Source organism: Prinia subflava, chromosome 18, assembly GCF_021018805.1.
Source record: "Prinia subflava isolate CZ2003 ecotype Zambia chromosome 18, Cam_Psub_1.2, whole genome shotgun sequence".
NCBI lineage: Eukaryota > Metazoa > Chordata > Aves > Passeriformes > Cisticolidae > Prinia > Prinia subflava.
In genome coordinates this window covers 1,966,370-1,985,265 of record NC_086264.1, presented here as the reverse complement: position 1 = coordinate 1,985,265, position 18,896 = coordinate 1,966,370, and the positions used below count along the sequence as shown (strand labels likewise).

The window sequence follows — 18,896 nt, the reverse complement described above, 5'->3', positions numbered from 1 at the left end:
CCCAAATAAATGTTCCGTGTCCTCCCTGTGCCTGTGCCTGTGCCTGTGCCTGTGCCTGTGCCTGTGCCTGTGCCTGTGCCTGTGCAGCGTTGGGACTGGCAAGTAAGTACTGAGGGCTTGATGGCTTTGGCACGGGTGGTGAAATACTGTGTTGGCTCACAGAAACTGTTTTTCACTTGTGGGTTCTTTTTGTATCTTCAACAAACAAGTAAATGACTTGTGGGTTGATAAGTTCCTTTGTAGTTCTCGTGGAATAACTTTTATCGGTGTGCAGTCTAATACAGCTGTTCCAAGGGCTCTTCTCCCTGACATCAGAAAAAATAAAAGAAAAAAAAGGGATTAAACTAGGTTTTGCCAGAAGGTGCATTGAAAAGCGGAGAAGGAAAACATTATTCCAACTTTCTCCCACAGATGAAGGCCTTTTTTACAGCAGGCAGGGCTGGGCCTGTGCGCTCACATACAAGAAAAATAAAGTACTTTACTGCCTCCTGGAAAAGCCAGAATTGCACAACCCTGCCATTTATTGCATCTGCTGATGGTTATAATTCCTGCCAGCCCTTTGTTTCCGGAAACAGCTCGAGTCCCAGGTCATGAGCAAACTTTTCTGATGGGATTATTTTGATACTTGTATCTACTGAGGTATGTAAGGACCTTTCCTTTTCTCCCTAGGATTGTGTTACGTCAAATAAGCTGCATATTCCTTTATTGTTGTGTGATTTCAGTATAGCTCTGTGTGATTTTGTACAGGGGAGAGCAGGAACTGGATTTACAGCTACGCTCTGCAATAAGTTTCTAGTCAGTTGAAACACTGCCAGCTTCAGGAAAACAACTCCAAGTTTGCCCATTATGAGAGAAAAAAAAAATGCAGGCACTCTGTGCCTGTGCGGTTTTTGTGTGATCATCCTGCTAAAATTGTTCTGTGCTGTAATAGAGGTAATTCCAGTATTACAGTTACTTCTTCTTTTAGCTGAAATTTCTTCAGTTGAAAGCGAAACTGAAAATAAATGTGGTGTTTGCGCTAATTTAGTATTTTTCAGGCCGGAAGACAGAGGTGGTTTTGAAGTGTCTGTGACAGTGCATTGTTTTTCTGACAACTGATTGCCTGTAACTCCAGAGCCTACACAGGCAAATCTGGGAAATGAAAACATACAAGGAATTTTTATGTGCTGTCAGTCATAACTGGCTCAGGAAACAGGAGTCAGTGAGGGGAAATGTGTTTCTTTCTCCTTCTGAGATGTTCATGGTAGGTCAGAGGACTTGTAGGAAGTACAGTCTCTTAACCCTCTGTGTGACTGGTTATGGGTTGGGAATGCTGTGATGACATTTCTTGGACACTTGGGGAAAATGTCCTTTATAGTTCTGTCTCTGTTGTGGCATAAAAGCCTTTCTGTGGACATTTGAGACCAGCAACAGTCCAGACCAGTGTGAAACTTTGTCCTTGTCTCTGCTGTTTAAATTTACATGGTGAAAGTATCGTCACCCACTGAATCCCCAGGAAGTCTGGGCTGGTTTCTGCTGTGCTGAGATTTCCACAGTTCAGTCCTTCTGTCCTAAGGTCAGCTTTTACACCTGGCTATCAAAACTGTCGATGTGGTGCTCAGATTTGCCAGGGGGTCCAGGTGTAAAGGGCAACACCGCCTGTAAATGTTGTGTGGTGTGTGAGTATGATTCCCGTGGTTTTTGGTCACCAGCACTCCCACTCCCTGGCACAGCTTGCCTGTAGTGCCGCCAGGTGAACATCAGAGCAGATGCTGTGAGCTGGTGGCATCTCCTGTGCCAAACACGGCAGTGGGTGTGAGTGCATTGAGGCAGAAGTTGTTGTTTTGGAGGCAGAAATCTGCAGAAGTGGTGCTTCTGTGCAGGGCTGGCTCTGGGCACACGGGGACACGAGCCGTGTGTTCCTGTGTCGCGTGGGTGACTGCCGTGACCTGGTGGGCTCAGAAAGCCTGAGGAGGGTGCAGTAGGTGGGTGGTTGTCCCCCCCAGCCCTCTCCATATCCCAGGTGTGTCTCTCATGACACATGAGCCCTGTTTGCTGCCTTTCCCGGGCGTTAAATGCCTCACTCGTGTCTTGTCACCTGTCAGGTGGGCTGAGCATGATGCTGTGCCCGCGCTGTCCCAGATTTGCTCTCCCAGGATGGCACAGGGGTGACCCCAGGCTGCCCCTCAGGGACCTACGGAGTCACTGGGAGGAGGGGAGTGAGAGCTGATTGATTTAGAGCCGTAAACCCCAGGCTGCTCACAGCCCTTTTCTCATTCCAAACCACCCAAGCACTCAGAGCACAGGAGTGGGAGCCAGTAGATGGCAATGTGTGACCGGACACGGGAAGACAATGTTTGTTTTGGGGAATCCTTATGTTTAGTGGTTATTAGTATTTGTTGTGGGGGGTTGTGTTTCTTTTCTTTTTCTTTATTTTTCGTTTTAAGTCATAAATTTCATTTTGGTAATGCAAGAGTTGTCGAGGTACTTGTAAGTTAATGGTCATAATGGCAGTGGTAACTTCCAAGAGTTGGGAAATGCCTAATGGAGTGTGCAACAACCTGTAGTGAGGTTCTGCAATGAGTTGTTATTGTACAGCAACCGAGTGCCTCATGTTCAAACAGAAAAGAAATAAGAAATAGGCCCTTCTCAAAGACAGGTGTCCAGAGGTATCCCATTGTATTCCACTGGATGTCAGTGTGAGAGAGAGGAGAGGAGAGATGCATGGGGAGGACGTGTGTTCACTGAAGTTGTTCACTGAAGTTTTAGCTCCCAGTGCCAAGGACAGCTCCATGCCTTAAGCAGAGAGGAGATCTTCCAAGGGAGGAAGAGAGAGCACAGTTCCCTCTATTTCCTTCTTTGCTCCTTGTTTACTCAGGAAAAAGAACTCTTCCATTTCTCTTTCCTTTTCATCTGACCTGAATAAACTGATGAGGAAACTCACCTTGACTGCTGAGGAGAGGTATTCCTTACAAGACGGACTTTATGTCCCTTTCCAAGTTCTCATTTTTGTTCTACATCATGATCTGTCCTTGGTGCTCCTTTAGAGCCTCTCTGGCTTCTCCCTTTCTCTTCCCTCCTTCTCAGTTTCCACTTCCTGTCCTTCCTGCTGTCTGTTCTGTTCTTCCCTCTCACCATCCTCCTGATTATTTTTCCTATTCTCTCTGCTGCTCTCTCCACCTTTTGTTTTTTCTCTGGACCCTTTCTCCCTTTGCAGCAAAGGAAGAAATAATTAGTGCGGCTGTTTTGATAGTGAGGAGGTTGAACACTGCCTTCACCAGGCCCCACATTTTACTGTGGAGGCTGAATCCACTCTCCTTGTCTGGTTTGACACCATCCAGACAGAGAAAATATCATGTGCACACTGCAGGCTGAGCAGAGGCAACCTTTCCAGTTCCCTTCACTGAACAAAGAAAGTAATTCTGAACAATTAAAGATAATATAAGCTGTATTTTGCTGATATGTAGCAGGACCAGAGAATATAGTGATCTTTTTGTGCTTTTGTAATTTTTTTTATAAAAATTACAAAACCACAAAAATTACAAAAACAAAATTTTAAAAAAATTTTTAATTTGTATAGATGTGAAGGTATTGAAGATTCCACATTGTGTGGCAATAAAAACACAGTTCCATTATCTCGGTTTATAGCATTCAAGGGCACCCAGCTGTGAGCAATGCAGCCTTACAGGTACATATGTGACCATTCCTCTCTTTTTCCTTCCAAGATAGATATGTCTGTGTCCCAAACTACTCAAGCAGCCTCCTTCTTACTCAGGGAAGAGGGTGTCTGGTTCACCTTCACCTTAGATTGTTCTGGAAGCCCTCCCTTGGAGCAGTTGCTGTTGAGGTTTAGGAAAAAAGGATTTTTATTACTTGTAGGCACACAAATTGGCTCTGAGGGGTGATGAAGGCAGCTGGGTGTCTCTTCCCTTTTTGCAGCCCCTTGCCTGGGACTGCGGCCTGTCCCTGACAGAAACTCCTGGTGATGGAAGCAGCAGGATTTCACAGCACAGGGAGCTCTGGTTTATGGCTCTGTGTATGGTCTCACAAGGGAACACTGTTCAATAGGCTTCAAAGTGATTCAGCCCTGGCACAACCGTGGCTGTGGCCACATGTAATATAGCCTGTAGCTCTTTAAAGAGGATTAGCCTTAGATCAGGGACAGCATTCATTGCTGGATTTCATGTAAAGTAGAATATGCTAATGCAATGGAAATGTCTACAGCAAACATTGCATAATATTGGGAACCTCAAAACTGAGCATTGTGTCCTGGTATCTCTGCTGGGAGCCAAACGTTCATATTCTGGCCGTTATTTCAAGAAAAACTGAAGTTTATAATATCATCACAAGCTCTCTGTAATAAAGCAAGATCTAGTTTGCAGTTTTACAAGCAAAGTTAAAAAGATAGCAACAAGCACTCGAAGGTAACTTTTCAGACATTGTTGTGCTTTAATGATGCCATAGTTCTCCAACAGACACAAAACCCACCACAGCTTAAAATATCTTCATTTGGGTTTTCTGCAGAAAGCAAAGGCTTTGTTTGATCCCCTGTTCTCTTCCCATCTGCCCACCCATTGCTTTAAACAGCATTTTTGGGTTTACTGGAGTTTCAGCATCAGTCCCAGATGAGAAAACAGAGACACAGTGTTTCTGACATGCTTTTCTGAGCCATTTCACCTTTTAAGGCACTTTCTGCCTGCACATCCACCACCAGCAGCAGCCCAGCACACTACATCTGGCTCTCCTATTTCACTTTTATGCCATTCTGGAGAATGCTTGAGATTTAATATTGTACAGATGTAAAAAAAATCTCCTAAAATTCAGGGTGACCTGCGATTCCGAGTGCCCGAGTCAAGGTGTTGTGAAGGGTTTTCTTCACAGATGTCACGGACATCTCTCAGAAAATCATTTCAGTGGGAGCTCTGTCCACGCCTCAGCACCTCGGTTGCGTTGTTGCCTGTCGAGGAACACATTCTCCTGGGTTTTTAGGCTTCACAGGGAATTTCTGCCCCCCATCCAAAGCTGCCTCTGTGCCTGCCCTTGGGAGTGTTAAGACCTGTTCCAGGTGATTCCCTCCTCGCACAAGGAATTCCTGAGCTCCGTCTCACCAGCCTGGCCATGTGTGTGTCTGTGGCCCGGGGTTTGGTGCCACCAATGCCAAATATAAAACCCAGTGATGGACATTAAATACCCCAGTGGGCCGTTCTGCCTTTGTGCACTTGAAGTGCCTCATCGCAATCTGCTGGGGCATAAAAATGCAAAGAAAGCCTTTGGGAAGAGGGTCCTTCTTGGCTGCACTTCCAAAATGTGCACTTTCATTGCTTAGTCATTTTTTTCTTTCCTTGCGGCTCCATATCTCAGGATTTTGTTGCTCTGGGATTTATTTTCTATGTTTTGGGGGTTTTGTTTGTTTGGTGGTGGGTTTTTTTGGTTTTGGTTTTGTTTTTTGCTGTTTGGAAGGTTTGGGGGTTTTTCTGTAGACGTGGAGGGTGGTGATACATATTCATGAAAGAGAAGTCTTTCCAGCCCCTGCCTGCTCTGACAAAGACTTAGCTGTTTCACACAGCAAGCTGACTGGAATTGTGTGGGGCCTGCCTCACCAGATTAGAGCAAACAGCCAGCTTATTCCTCCAGTCGTCAGGCCTCCCCTTCCTAACAATTTCCCCAATTGTCATTTTGACAAGGCTGTCATTAGGTGATGGCTTCTTTTGGCCATTTTCAGATAAAGATAATTTCCTTAACTTCCATTTTATTTGACAACAAGTAGTTTGGGAGAGAAAGGAAGTGCTTCAGTAGTTTATGGATTAAGGGTTTGTCACTTCAAAGGCATCTTTGATCTAAAAATATGTGCTGTACCAAATTCATTATGCCTTTTTTCCCCTTTTTTTTAGAACTTTTTAATTTATTGATCTGCCCCTCAATTATTCCTTTTTTTTTTTTTTTCCCACATCCCCTAGTAATACTTAGGATAGCATTGGTGAGGGAAAAACACCCAAGTGGCCTCTCTGAAAAGTCATGACCAGGGCGAAACAACAGGTGCTTTTGTTCCATACTCTGCTTTTAGCCAGAGGTCCTGGCTGCTCCTGCCATGGCAGCTCCATTAAAATCTGGGAGACAGAGAATAAGCTTCACCTTTTGTGTTGGTCTGGGTCACTCCTCTGGTATAACTGGCCTAAACCCATGGCTCTGCTGTAGGCTGGACGTGGGTTTTGACTCCCTGATGCCTCCCTGGCCCCCTCGGTGTGGTGAGCAGTTGCTGTGTGGCTCTGGCTCTGTTCTGTGGCTGTGCTGCACCAAGAAATCACAAACCTCATTGTGACACACAAAACTAGAGAAGGTTTTCCCCCTCAGGATGTTTGCAGCTGAAATGCTCTTCCACAAAGCACTGAGCAGGCAGGTGCAGTGGCCGTCGAATATGTTGCTCCCCAGACCCATCCACCTGAGGAGGGATGCTTGGAGAGGATTTGGGAATCCCTATGGGTCCCTTCCAACTCTGGCTGTGTCTGTAGGGAGAGGGGGCCGTGGTGGGGGTTTGAATATGAATCAAGAGTGGGGCTTTTCCTGCCTTGGCTATGTCAGGCACTGGGCTGATGGGCACTTTCACCCCTCCTCTGCTTTTTAGGATCCACAAATCTCCATCCTTGGCTGCAGCAGTGTAAATCCATGATGGTAGCCCATTATCCTAGCCCCACACAGGCTTAGGTGGGGCTGGGATTTGTCTTGTATTAATATTAATATCTGTTCTACCTAATTACTTCAGCTTTCCCTGTGGTGTTACCTCTGCATTATAGCAGCCAGCAAAGCACCTCCTTGCTGCTGGAGGCTGTTCTTGATCCCATTTCCAAACAGAAGCACTTCTGCTTCAGCTCAGGCTGGGGAAGCTGTGCAGGGGCTGGATTTTTTTTTCCTCCCCTTTTGCCTGCTAATTGGCTGAGACCACCAGAATTTGGAGGACACAGATGTCACTGATAGTTTGCCTAGGGAGCACATTCATGCCCATCTGTTGCAGTCTAGAAGGCTGTTCATATATCCACAAGGCCTTCATTTAATTCTTGTCAGAAAGTAATGTAAATCCAGTTTACCTCAGAGGTCACAGCCAAGATTTATGCCAATGAGCCCCCTGCAATTTACACACACTGTAGTTGTATAGGATGAAAAGAAACCCTTTCATGTTGGTGCATATTAACAAGAAAGCTTGCCTTAGGAGAGGCTTTTTGATTGAGAGTCTTCCTTATTTTAATACAGCCAGTTGGGATGGCCAGCAAAAGAAAACATCTGATCTTTAAGCTAGAGAAGTAAACTAGCTAACTAACTGAATAAAGCCCCTAGCAAATCTATTTTTTTTTTTAAACTATCTTTTTGCGAAGAAAAGTAAATGCTCCAGGAAAACACAAGCATGTGTGCCCTGAAATATTCAGGGAAACTGAATTTGCCTTCTGTGGAAGATGATATTAACTCAATTATTGAAACCTTTGCCAAATTATCAGGAACATATTTCTTTTCTTTCTTTTTTCCCCCCTGTTTTACTTTTTAATCCCTCAAGCTGCCAAATCCAAAATAAAGCTGAGCCTGTTATTTTTGACAGGAGTGGCGGGAAGGACTCCAGAAGGCTTGTGCACAAATCCACAGAAGGGAGAGCAGCTGAGGGTGCTGTGTGATGTACTGCAGGTAAAAACACCAGCCCAAATGTTCCACTGCTCTTCCAAGGGAATCTCCTGCAGCTTTTTCAGTCTCCCTACAGAAGGCAAAGGGAGATGAAACGCCATAACGTGGAGTGAAGGTGAGACCGTAACTCCAACAGCTACAACAGACCTAGCACTGCCTCTGTGTTGTGATTTCACCCCTTGTCTTTATTTAGCAAGAGAATCTAACAGCCTAGAGAGGTTCCCTAAAAATGAGTGTGGCTTCATTAACCTCAGGGAAACCGTGAGTGGAAGCAGGATACAAAGAATGTATCATAGATAGGAGCAGGCAGAGAAGAGCAGGATACAAAAATGGATCAGGATGTGTCTTTTGATTACAAAAGGGTTTCAGAGCTGGGCACCTCATTTTCTTCAAGCTCAGTGTAGTTTGAGAGTATTCCTTTCATTTATGCTGGCTCTGCTTAGAGGGACCCTCCTCCCTTTTCCTCCTTCCTCTTCTCTAGTTTGCCTGGTCCATGGATTTTCCCTTTCAAATGTTTTAGGCATGAAAATCAGTATCATTTGCACGGTGTCATAATGACTGGAGTGGTTTGGGATTAGGAGACAGGCAAGCAAGGCGGTGCACTGAAAACAAGGCTCACATTCTAAGTTCCAGTGTAACACTTAAAATAATTAAAATGTTTATTTGAAAGTCAAAGCAGCCTCAGTCATAAATAACTATCCATTCCTCGATTGATTGTGTCGAGTCCCAACCGAGAGCTCTGGGAATAAGGTTTATTTGCTCCCTGTTGGGATTAATCCATAAATGTAGTCTCCACGTGGAACTCATCAGGTCTTTGCTTCCTCTTCATTAGTCTCCCTGGAACTGGAGGGTACCCTGAATAAGGTGAAAATTAGGATAATATATTTTCAGAGAGAAAAGCCCTGGCGATCTCTAATTTGTGTTTCAGGACCATAATGCTGTGGAAAATTTCCCAAATGATGTTGTCTGAGAAACCAGTGCTTGTTATCCTTGCTGCATTTGAAGTTTGAATGCAGCAATTACATCTTCTTTTTCTTAAAGCCTCCAGAGCTAATTGCGGTCTTAAACTGGCTAGATTGACTCCCGGGCTTCCTTCCATCCACACCAGAACTTAAAATTCCTTTCTCTTGACAGATCTTTTGGTCTTCTAGCCCAAGGGCTCTGAAATGTCACAGTATGGCCCATTTCTTATTAAAGAGATCATTTCTCTGTATGCCACCCAATTCTTCCCCCTGTCCATCTTGTTCTGAGCCCCAACTCTAATTAGAGAGCAACCACAGAAATGTATTTTCTCGCCCCCTGAGACCTTTGTCATTTTTTTTCATCATATTTGATGCAAGGAGTTATTTTAATCCAGGCTTCAATCAGCAATGGCAAGGATTTTTTTTCTCATGATTTCTGTTTTAAAGTGTCTTAACAATTACATCAAGCATTTAAAATCTGTTTTTGCCCAAAACAGGAGTAAAGCAGCTTTCCTGTCACCAAGGAGTGCTTAAATCCTCAGTCTGATGCAAAATTGTTTTTATTTTGTGTTTTCAAAGAGCATTTTTAAGTGCATGCTTAGAAAACATTTTTGCCCAGGCAGTTTTGCAGTATGTCAGGCTGCAATTTTTACCACTTCAAAACCATCTCCTTAAAGTGCCACTTGTTAGGATTTAAGGGAACTTTGAGAAAGCTGATTAGTAACCATTGAGAGGGTTCTAAAGGCCTCCAGAAGTTTTTGCTGTTGTGCTCTTGGGCTTTAGGCTCAGGTCCTGTGTTTCCCCAGGAAAGCTGTGTGCCTGGTTATTTCCCCCTCCCAGCTGTCACTCAACACCACAGCTGTCACAAAACACAACTTACAAAGTGGCATCTGTGTAAAGGATGCTGATGTGGTTTAAAGCTCCGTGGTGCATTTTAAGCTGATTTTGTGATGCAAGTCATTGTCCCCAGTGATGGGTCTCAAAAGACTCTCTACCTTCTGAGTACTAATGTGGAGTTTATTGCACTTTTCTCTATGGTTCCAGCACTTTGGTGTTGCTGCTGTTGTAAATCATTATTTTATTACTCCGTGTCCTTGCTGTTTATTGAATTCTTTGGAAAAATGTACTTGAAGAAAAATCCCTTGCTTGCTGACATTCATAGATCACTGTTAGGGACCTGGCAGTTTCCCAGTGAGTTAAATCCTCCCAATCCAAGGAAGCCAAGTGCTGTACTTCCACACTAATTTGAGCTTCCCTGCTAAGCCCCAGCAGCTCTTTGTGAGAGTGGCAGCTTGTGTGGCTCACAAAGCCACGGGACTCTCCTGCCTGCAGTGACGACCCAAGGAGAGCTGGGCTTAAGAGTCTGATTTGGGGCTCTGGGCTGTAACAAAGAGAAGTGGAGCACGTCCATGAGCTCCTGTGGATGCTCCTGGTGCTGTGTTACTTGTTGTAAAGGAAAATATCCTGGCGTTTGCTTGCTTTAATGCATCTTCACAGCAAATTGTTCTTATGAGGATTTATTTACAGGCTGTGAGGTGGCAGCTGAGCACAGCCCTTCTCCAGTGTGCTTCTGCACGCTCCTGAAGCAGTTTCCAGGCCCCAGTTCCCAGGACTGCTGTCCACAGCGGACCCAAGGCAGGTGTATATGTGCTTGGTAGTCACTGGAGTGGGGTCCCTGGAAAATGAGATTTTTGAGAAATCAGTTACACAAAGGAATGGAGTCCGGGCCAGATGGCAGGGATGCTTCATCCCAACCTGGGAGGTACTCCTGGGACAGCTGCATGCTCCTTCCCACAGGCGTGGGTAATCAGATAAATCAATTAGCAGATGTCAGTGCAGTTAACAGAGCAGGCCACACTGGCACAGGTGTGTTAGTGTGACTACACTTTTCCCTGATGGATACCCAGCAAGTGGATCAGCTTGTGTAGACCTGGCAGGGTGGAGCAGAGGACTCTGCTTTCTGGTTGTTGTTCCTGGGTTCAGAGATCTATCCCTGGCAGATGCTTAGGGAGAGAGGACCTTTGTGAACTCAGATGAGGACTCGGATCTTGCAGCATGAGCCGGTCCCATTGTCGTGTCTTTTTCTAGATTCTTCTTTGTCAGTGACAGACAGTTCAGCCCCATCTCCTGGATGGACTTTGGACCATGCTGTAGCTTCTTCCCCAGCCCTGTCTCTGGCCCCATCTCCTTTTGCTCCTGGTGGGAGTCCCTAAATGGGCCCTGTGCCTGGTGCATCACAGGGATGTGATCCCAGCACCCAGCTATGCTCAGCTGGCTCAGACGCTGCAGAGAGTGGCCCTGGTGGCTCTTACTTGGGGCTGTCAAGATGGGCAACACTTTCTAGGTTTTCCTTCCACTTTTATCCATGGCTCTGCCTCTGGCTGATCTTTCACTTGCTCCCCAGCTTCTCTTATGTGCTTGTGCTCCTTCCCTTGGTCTCCCTTTTACAGCTACTTTTAAAATTTCTTCTTTCTGTGACATTTGTCTGCAGAGTCAGTCAGAGCCCCACTGAGTGGCTCCTGCCTCCAGGCTCTTTGCTGCTGAATCCCATCTTTTGCCCTGCTCCACCTGCCCTTCCACGGCAGGCTCTCTGATCCTCTCTGCTTTCGCATGAGTGCATCTCTTTTGCCCTCTGCTTTTCAGTCTGGCAGCTTGCTCCTGCTCAGTGCCGTTGGGAGCACAGCCTGTCTGCCACCAGCTCCAGGATCCAGCCATCCCAGAGCCACAGCAGAAAGGGAAAAAACTGCCTGGAAACGTGGCTGCTAAAGTGTGAGTGGTTTCCAGTCAGCAGAGCAAACTGTGCCTGTGTGTGCTGTCCTTTGCTCTCCTCTTCCTCCTTCACTGCCATAGTGTTTCCCAAATTTTAGAAATGTTTTCACTGGGGTTGTTCCTGACTGTACTGCTTCAAACTGCAGGAAAAGTTTTCTAAGTGAAACCATCATCAAATTGGTGGGGAAAAATAGCCCAAACCAAAGTTCTTTACCTCGTGCTTAATTCTCAAAAGCTGCCTGAGTGTTCTGGCAGGTGCTGAGCCTGTCATGGAAAAATGTTGGGGGTTTCCCACATCACCACTGGCGATGTGCTGAGCACCTGGAAGACTTGCAGTGGGACATACATGGAGAGCATTCACAAACAGGATGCCATCCCAGGGTAAAAGAGAGGGGCTCCGTGTCTGGGAAATGCACACAGCATGCTCCTCTCTGCCATTCAATCCTGGCTAACTGTGTGCGACAGCCCGAGCCTCCCAGGTGCAAAGGGCTTCGGCACAGCCCGACAGTCACTTCCCTGCTCGGGATGTCACGGCTCCATTGATGAGCCTGTCCTGTCTCCCTGGCACCTCAGAGATGTTCCCCTCACACACTGTCACCAGGGCCCTGCAGTGATTTCACACACTCCTCTAATAAAGTCCTCCGAGGCTGTCACGTATTTTCATGTATTTCCCCTATTATCTCCCCCTGCTTGAGCCTTTCAGATAATTGATGATACTTTAGTTAATCATTTTCCCCCTCCTTTGTTTGCCAGGTACCTCAGCCTTGAAGGGATCCTTTTCATTTGGGCCCCGTGTCTTCTCCCGAGTAATTGATCACCGCGCACCCGGGGACACCCAATTCACAGCGCAGTGGGATCAGCGCTCATGAATAACCAAAGCGCCGTGGCCGTGCTGCTCCAGGAGTGCCAGCGGGCCCTGGACACGCTCCGGGCGGCACAGGCCGCCACGGGCGAGGGGCAGGAGCGGGAATACCGCCGGTGCCAAGGTGAGCTCTCCCCAGGAGAGGCGGCAGCGCTCCGCCGGCGCTCAGCCCTGCCCTATTTTTCTTCTCCGGGCAGATGAGCGTCAAGAGATGCCTGGATTTCGAGGCTGTGAATGGGATGTGGGCTACAGGCAGGCAGGGAAAGAAGTCCACTTTGTTGCAGTGAATTGCTGTCAGTTCTAATTTTAGGCTTCAGTAAACATGAGGCTGTAAGGAACAGTTTAGTTTGGGAAGAACAATGCCCAAAAGTTTGCTGATGCACATAAATTTCAGTTATTAAAAAAAAAAAAAAAAAAAAAAAAAAAAGAAAGAGAGAGAGAGAAAGGAAAAAAAGGATGCAACTTCTGAATAAGGGCACATATTTCCTCTCCTTTCATAGGAACTGGGGGAGGGTCCTCTCTGTTTGTCAGCTTCTCCTCGTATATTAAAGAGCTCACTGCCCAAATCTTTATCTTGTAAAATGTGTGTGACCTCCATAAGTGGTGTCCAAGGGGAAAAAAAACCAAAAAACAACCAAGCTTTGCAATATCCCTCTTGAAAGGAAAATCCATGCTGGCTAAAGGCTGGAATAAATAACCAGGAAAGGAAGCAGCGTTTAGTGAGAGATGTAATAAAAGGATTCCTCATTTGTTTTAATGCTGGCGTTTTACCTGCTGGAAACCAGCAGCTGTTTTGGTATCGCAGTGGCGCTGTGAAAGGAGGATTTATTATTTCTTAATTCCAGCGGAATTAAGGTTTCCCTTTGCGTGACACATCTGCGGCACTGCCCGTTTTCCAGTTTGGTGTTAATAATGTTTAGTTTTGCCTTGCTTGAGTGGCTCGGCCATATCGTTAATGTGATCTTTAAAACCCTTTGTTTGTCCCGGGGCGCGGAGCCGTTGAGAATATGTTTTTCCGACCATCCTTGTTCTTGCTGGGAGGTCAGCTGCCTTTTTCTGAAGCACCTAAGTCTGTTTGCGCTGGAGGGTGGCGTGTAGGTTTCTGTTATGGATCCTGGAAGATTTTTCTCTCCTCTTCTTTTGTTTCCAACAAAGGGTACTTTGTTTCTCTGTCGCAAATTCTTTTAAGTTTTATTATGGCTCTGCAGAATAGGCTCTTGAACTCCTAATCAGGTAGCGCTTTTTTCCCCTCATCCTCCTCCCTCCTTTTCTCCTATTAAATACCACAAAGTATGAGAAATAATCAGTTTAGTTCCAGATAAGGTAAATCAGTGCCCTTATAATCACTCGATTAGACACGGTCCTTCAGGTAAACTGCTTCAGGAAATGGGCGATCAGAGCCCGAAGTGCTGCTCGGGCTTTTCCGAGGGCCGTGTTCCCATCAGCTGAAAGAAAAATACCCAGCAGCGGGGTGGTGACAGCGACATTAATAACTGCTGGGGCTCTGTGCCCGGGGAAGGCAGGGCCCCGCGGGCCGGCGGCTCTCGGCTTCGGGGGGACCCTCCCAGCGCAGGGGCCGAGGGCTTTCCTCGCCCCCCTCTCCTCCCGGGGCTGCCTTTGTTCCCCCCGGCTTTCTCAGACCTGCAGCAGGAAGGACTGAAAGCCAAACCCATAGAAATGGTGGGGAGAGGGGAGAGGAGGAGCACATCTTTATCTCACTTTAGAGAGGCAGGACGGGTTTTGGATGGGTCTGGATTTTTTCTTTATTTCTTTTTTAGGCTAGAAATCATTCCAGTCCACTTCTGTGCCCATTCAGCCTTTGTTACTTAATGAGCTCATATTGCCAGCGGTGAGAACAGCTCTGTTACAAGGGTAAACTCTTGTCCTTGGAGCTGGGTCTTCCTTAGGGAAAGACTTACGAAGTTCAGTCATCCCCCTTCTACGTGGGAGATAAGTCCTTCCGTCGATAATTTTGTGTTCCTTGTGATGAGGTGAATATCCTGGTGCTGAGGTGGAAATCCCTGCTCCTGCACTGATTTTCCGGTGACAAGTGTGAGGGTGGGAGCAGGAACTCTCCCCATCAGCTCTGGCACTCGGCCGCCTTGCCACGGCGCTCAGGGCTGAGCCCCTTCAGGCACCCCTTCAGGAGGATAAGGAAACTGGACTTTATGTTAAGCCAGGATGTGTGAAGGGAAGATTTCCAAACCCCTTGTTTCCTTGGGACAGCAACAAGTGAGAAAATGTGGGCTGGAAAAGGCACTAACATTGTAAACTTGACTTTTTGGAGGAGGGCCTTAAATATCCAACTTCCTGTTTCTTCCCAGGAAAACCATACCTGTGAACGTGCTGCAACATGAGCATGTAATATCCTTTTAATGGAATTCATTTTCTAGAGTCCCTGAATAAGGGATTGATTAAAAAATATGTAGCAATGCATTTATTTCGTTGCCTCGTTAAAGCGGTGATGGTCTCTGAGCAGGGTTTTTTTCAGGGGATTAATGGCCAGAAGGGGCCAGATCTGCAGCTGATGATCACCATTAACCCCATCTGGTCAATAATCTCTGTTAATCCACTTTTATTGGCCAGAGAGGCTGCCCAGCCGAGTGGTTAGCACAACACAGCACATCCACATCACCCCTGTTGCAAGAAAAATGAAACGTGGGCTGTGTCTGAAGGGAAAGGACAGATTCAAGCCCAAATCTCTGGCTGCATGCTCCTAGCAGTTGCATCCTTAGTTGGATCAGGCTAGAGATCCAACTGAAGCTGATGGAGTGGTATGGAGAGGGAGCAGGGAGGGACAAACTGCTCAAGAGCTTGTGCCTAATGTTCATTATAACCCTCTAGATTTCTGTCTGATTGTGATCTAAGACCCAGGTTTATCTCCCAATTTGGAAGTGACTTTCCAGGATAGCTCTGCCACTGTCACCTGAGCAGGGGGGACAGGATCTCCTGTGCCATTGACCCCATTGTCCTCTGTCCTCTGCCCACACAGGGGAACAGGTTCCCTCCTGCCTCCTTCGGAACAGCTCTTCACGCCCAGGCAGCCACCAGCCGGCGTGACTTCCTGCTAAAAGCCTTTTTAATGGCTGGAGGCTCCCATTTACCTGCAGGGCAGTGCAGCCAAGGGGAACGGATGGCAGGCCAGCTCCCCTTCCCTCCCCACGAGGCTGGTGACAGGGCTAAGAGCCCCTGGGAGCAGCTGGGAGAAGGCCTTTCTGAGAGATTGGTGCCGCCAGTGCTGCGGCCCAAGCTGCTGCAATATCCTCACCTGCTCTTTGACCCTTTCAGCTCTGCTTCCCGAGGAGCTGCGGAGCCTTCTGCAGGCGGCCAAGGAAATGAAGTGGCCCTTTGTGCCGGAGAGGTGGCAGTACAAACAAGACCTCGGCCCGGAGGACAAAACAAACCTGCAAGATATGATCAGCGCCAGGCTCCCTGACTTGCTGGTATGAAGCTCAACACACCTGAGGTGTAAAATGTCCCGCTGAGGTGCTCGGGGTGGGGGTTTCACAGGGCAGTTCTGGTTCTGTTTCCACTAAGGTAATGCTTTCCTCTTCCCCGAAGAACTGGCATTATAGTAACACTAAAATGACAAATGTTCACATAATATTTTTTTAAAAAACCCATGAATTTGACAAGAATGCTGTGCCTTGTTTAATTCTGCTCTGCAAATAGGTCGTGAGGATCACTCATGATAGTAGGGCTTGCACAATCATCATCTGCTCTTCTTTCAATGAAATTATATGACAGATTCCCTTTGAGGACCAAAGCTGGCCAAAACCTAGGCAGGAAAGGCAAGGATTCAATGTGATTTCTCCTGTGAGTAAAGGATGGCTGTGCAAGGAGTTGCAGAATCCCAAAGGTCCTTGGGGATCCCATCCCTTAAGGTGATGAGTTTGAGCTTTAAGATTAGATAGTGGCAAGAAGTGTGGATTGCTTTTTGCTTTTCTGATTTTCCTAGAGGCATGTCAGACATGTGGCAAATAGAGGACACCTTTTTTCCATGGTAAATGTAGTATCTGGGCTAAGGGCTATCGCTTTGCCAGGACAAGGATACAGATGAGGTTTGTGAATTTTATCGGGGGGAGTTTGGTTCATGTGGTCTGAGGCTAACGCAGTCCCATTCCTGCCTGTTGTTAACTCCAAGGTGGCCAGGAGATCTCAGCTGCCCCGGAGAGTCCTGCCTCAGTGAGGCCAGCAGGTTTTCTTTGGGAACAGCTTTGATTCCTGTGAACAGCATGGAGCAATGAGAAGCTCAGCAAAGCCAACTGCAGGGCTGGGAGGTGGCAGCCCCAGCGTCCCCACGTCGCAGGGCTCCTGAATTTCCCCAGGGAGGGCGGGGAGTGGCTGCTCTCGGGTATTTATTTTCTTTCTCCCTTTGGTGTGTGTGGCCTCAGACAGAAATTTATGGCAGAGGTTGACCTCCTTTACAATCCCAGTGCAGCTCTCTAACTTTGGAGCGTTTGTGTGCTCCCTCCCGGGATAAACACCTGCAGCAAACTCCCCGAGAGACCTGGCTAGATGGGAGATTAATGTGGCTGTAATAGTGGAGCAGTGTTTGCAGCATTATGCCCTCTCCCCAGGTAGATGGATCTTTTCTGGGATGATACCAATTATTTATTGCTGAAACATCTGTTGATAACTGCAGCTGCCCTTGTTAAACAAAGCCTATCGTGGGGTCAGAGACTATAGGGACCTCAAATCCTCCTCCGTGCTAGTTTTGGGCTATTCACCCACACCCCCTGAACTCCATTGGTTGCCGTTGTCTCCAGTGTTTCATCCTGCGGTGGAAAATACTTTGTAAACGTTGTGCTGCCTTTCCCCATGTGCTTTGAAGTATTATTTCATCTTCATCGGTAATTTATATTCCAGCGCCATTGTACCATGGGAAAAAGGGAAAACCTTTTTTGTTTTCCATTTAATTGTAGATAGACTGACATTTTGACCTGTATTATTAGTATTAGTCAGGAAAAGGGATTTTTCCCCCCTTCATCCATTCCTTCTCCCCCCTCTTTTTTATTTTAAATAAAATTTAAAGACAGAGCAAAGGCTGCCTCAGTTCTTTGAATAAAAAGCTGGGGGGGGAAATGAGGCTGAAGAGAAGTGATTACAGTGTGATGAGGAAAGATAAAAGTCTGAGCAACTTTTTTTCTTCCTTTTTTTTTTTTTTCATGAGGGGCAGAAGGATAATTTAATTCCCTGAAGGACAAAAAAAAATCAAGTCTTTATCAATTTATTGTTCGGAAAAAGAAAAAAAAACCCTTTAAAATTTTTCCTCTCTGTTTATTTTAATTTGCCATGCTTAGAATAAGCTCATAAACCGTAATTCATTACATTTAAAAAGTGCTTTGAGATCCATGAATGAAAGGCGCTTCATTACCATAACACACTGGTGGTGTTGCAGGAGCAGCGCAGGCTGCCGGGGCTCTCGGTGAGGATGTCTCGCTCTGGGAGGGGGCTGCAAAGCTCCATGAGCCCGGCACTGGGAGTAAGCGGATTAGGCTGCGCCTTCAAGGGTTTGCCTCGGTGTTGTCGCTCTTTAAAAAGTGGGATCCGCCTCGGCGGCAGCCCCGCGCTCCCTCGGCGCACCGCGAAGGCAAAGCCGCACCTGCAGCTCCTTTGAGTGCTCTCCTTCGCCTTTGCTGGGGGATGCTCAGTGCCCCTCTGCATCCCACAGAAGGTGCAGGGGTTGGGTTGAATTTTAGGGTTTTTTTTTTCTTTTTCCTGCCGGGATTCACCACCCGAAGGCCACCACAGTTCAATAAGCCACACTCACTGTTTTCCACATTTTCCTAACAGATTTCAGCTGGCGAACCAAGCCCTTCCTGCAGCCCCCGTGGTGGGAATCTGCACTAAGGCTCAAAGGGTGATAGCCAACATCTGTATCCAAAGCCCAAACTGGGAAACACTGGGACTTTTTTTTTTTTAACGCGGCAAAGCAAAATCAGAGTTGTCACAGCATCCTTGCTGGCAGGGATAAAGAAGGAGGGATTATTTTTCCTCTCTAAATACCACGTGCGCTGTGGGGTTCGGAATGGGGCTGCAGATCCCAAAGGGAGGCTGCCAGGGGTGCCCTTCCTGCAGGTCTTTGCTTTCCCAAGAGATGGAATTAGCCTAATGCTCGATGAGCAGCCAATAGAGGGCAACATGCCCATGTCCACGGAAGCTTTGATCCCAAAAAAACCTGCTGTGGCTTTAGTTGAAGGACAGCTCTGTGCACACACATAGTTCTCTTGTGGGATGCTTTATGCTACATTTTTTTTTCCTGTTTGCAAACCCATAGGGACGATATGGGGCTTTACTTCATTTTTATCACACCTATCAGTAATTCCTGCTTTCAGTCCCAGTCTGCTGGGATGGGTACAATGGGAATACAAAAGGAAAAGCTTACAAGAGTGGGGCTGCTCTGGGCCCTCTGTAGGGAGCTGTGCAGGCTGGCTCCATGCTCCCTGCTGTGGATGGGGCAGCACGGATCCTGGCCCTGCTAGCGAGGAATCTCATGGGATTTAATGGGAATATTGAAAAGAGTGGAAAATAAGGCCCCGCAGCCCTTGGCTGGGCCTTGGCTAATTAGGTGCTGATGGATTGCCATTAGGGAACCCATTCCAAGGGACGTGCCCTAACTGCCGTAGGTGTGTGTGTGGCACTTCAGAGCTGGGAGC

General features: G+C 46.9%; 1 protein-coding gene across 11 annotated transcripts in view; it reads left to right on the top strand.

Annotated features, from left to right (window-relative positions):
- The first annotated feature begins 19 nt into the window (after positions 1–19).
- The window catches only part of ALPK1 (alpha kinase 1), a 38,219-nt gene continuing 19,342 nt past the window's right edge, over positions 20–18,896 (top strand). For 3 of the 11 annotated variants that reach the window (XM_063415070.1, XM_063415067.1, XM_063415063.1), the window contains exons 1-4: positions 172–639; positions 7,565–7,759; positions 12,129–12,361; positions 15,526–15,680. In XM_063415070.1, coding sequence (XP_063271140.1) covers positions 12,241–12,361; positions 15,526–15,680 — 276 coding nt within the window. In that variant the 5' untranslated portion in view covers positions 172–639; positions 7,565–7,759; positions 12,129–12,240. Of the gene's footprint in view, positions 103–170; positions 640–1,034; positions 1,244–7,564; positions 7,760–10,133; positions 10,246–12,128; positions 12,362–15,525; positions 15,681–18,896 lie in introns of those variants that run through there. The other 8 variants (XR_010082594.1, XM_063415073.1, XM_063415066.1 and 5 more) reach the window with 7 other exon arrangements.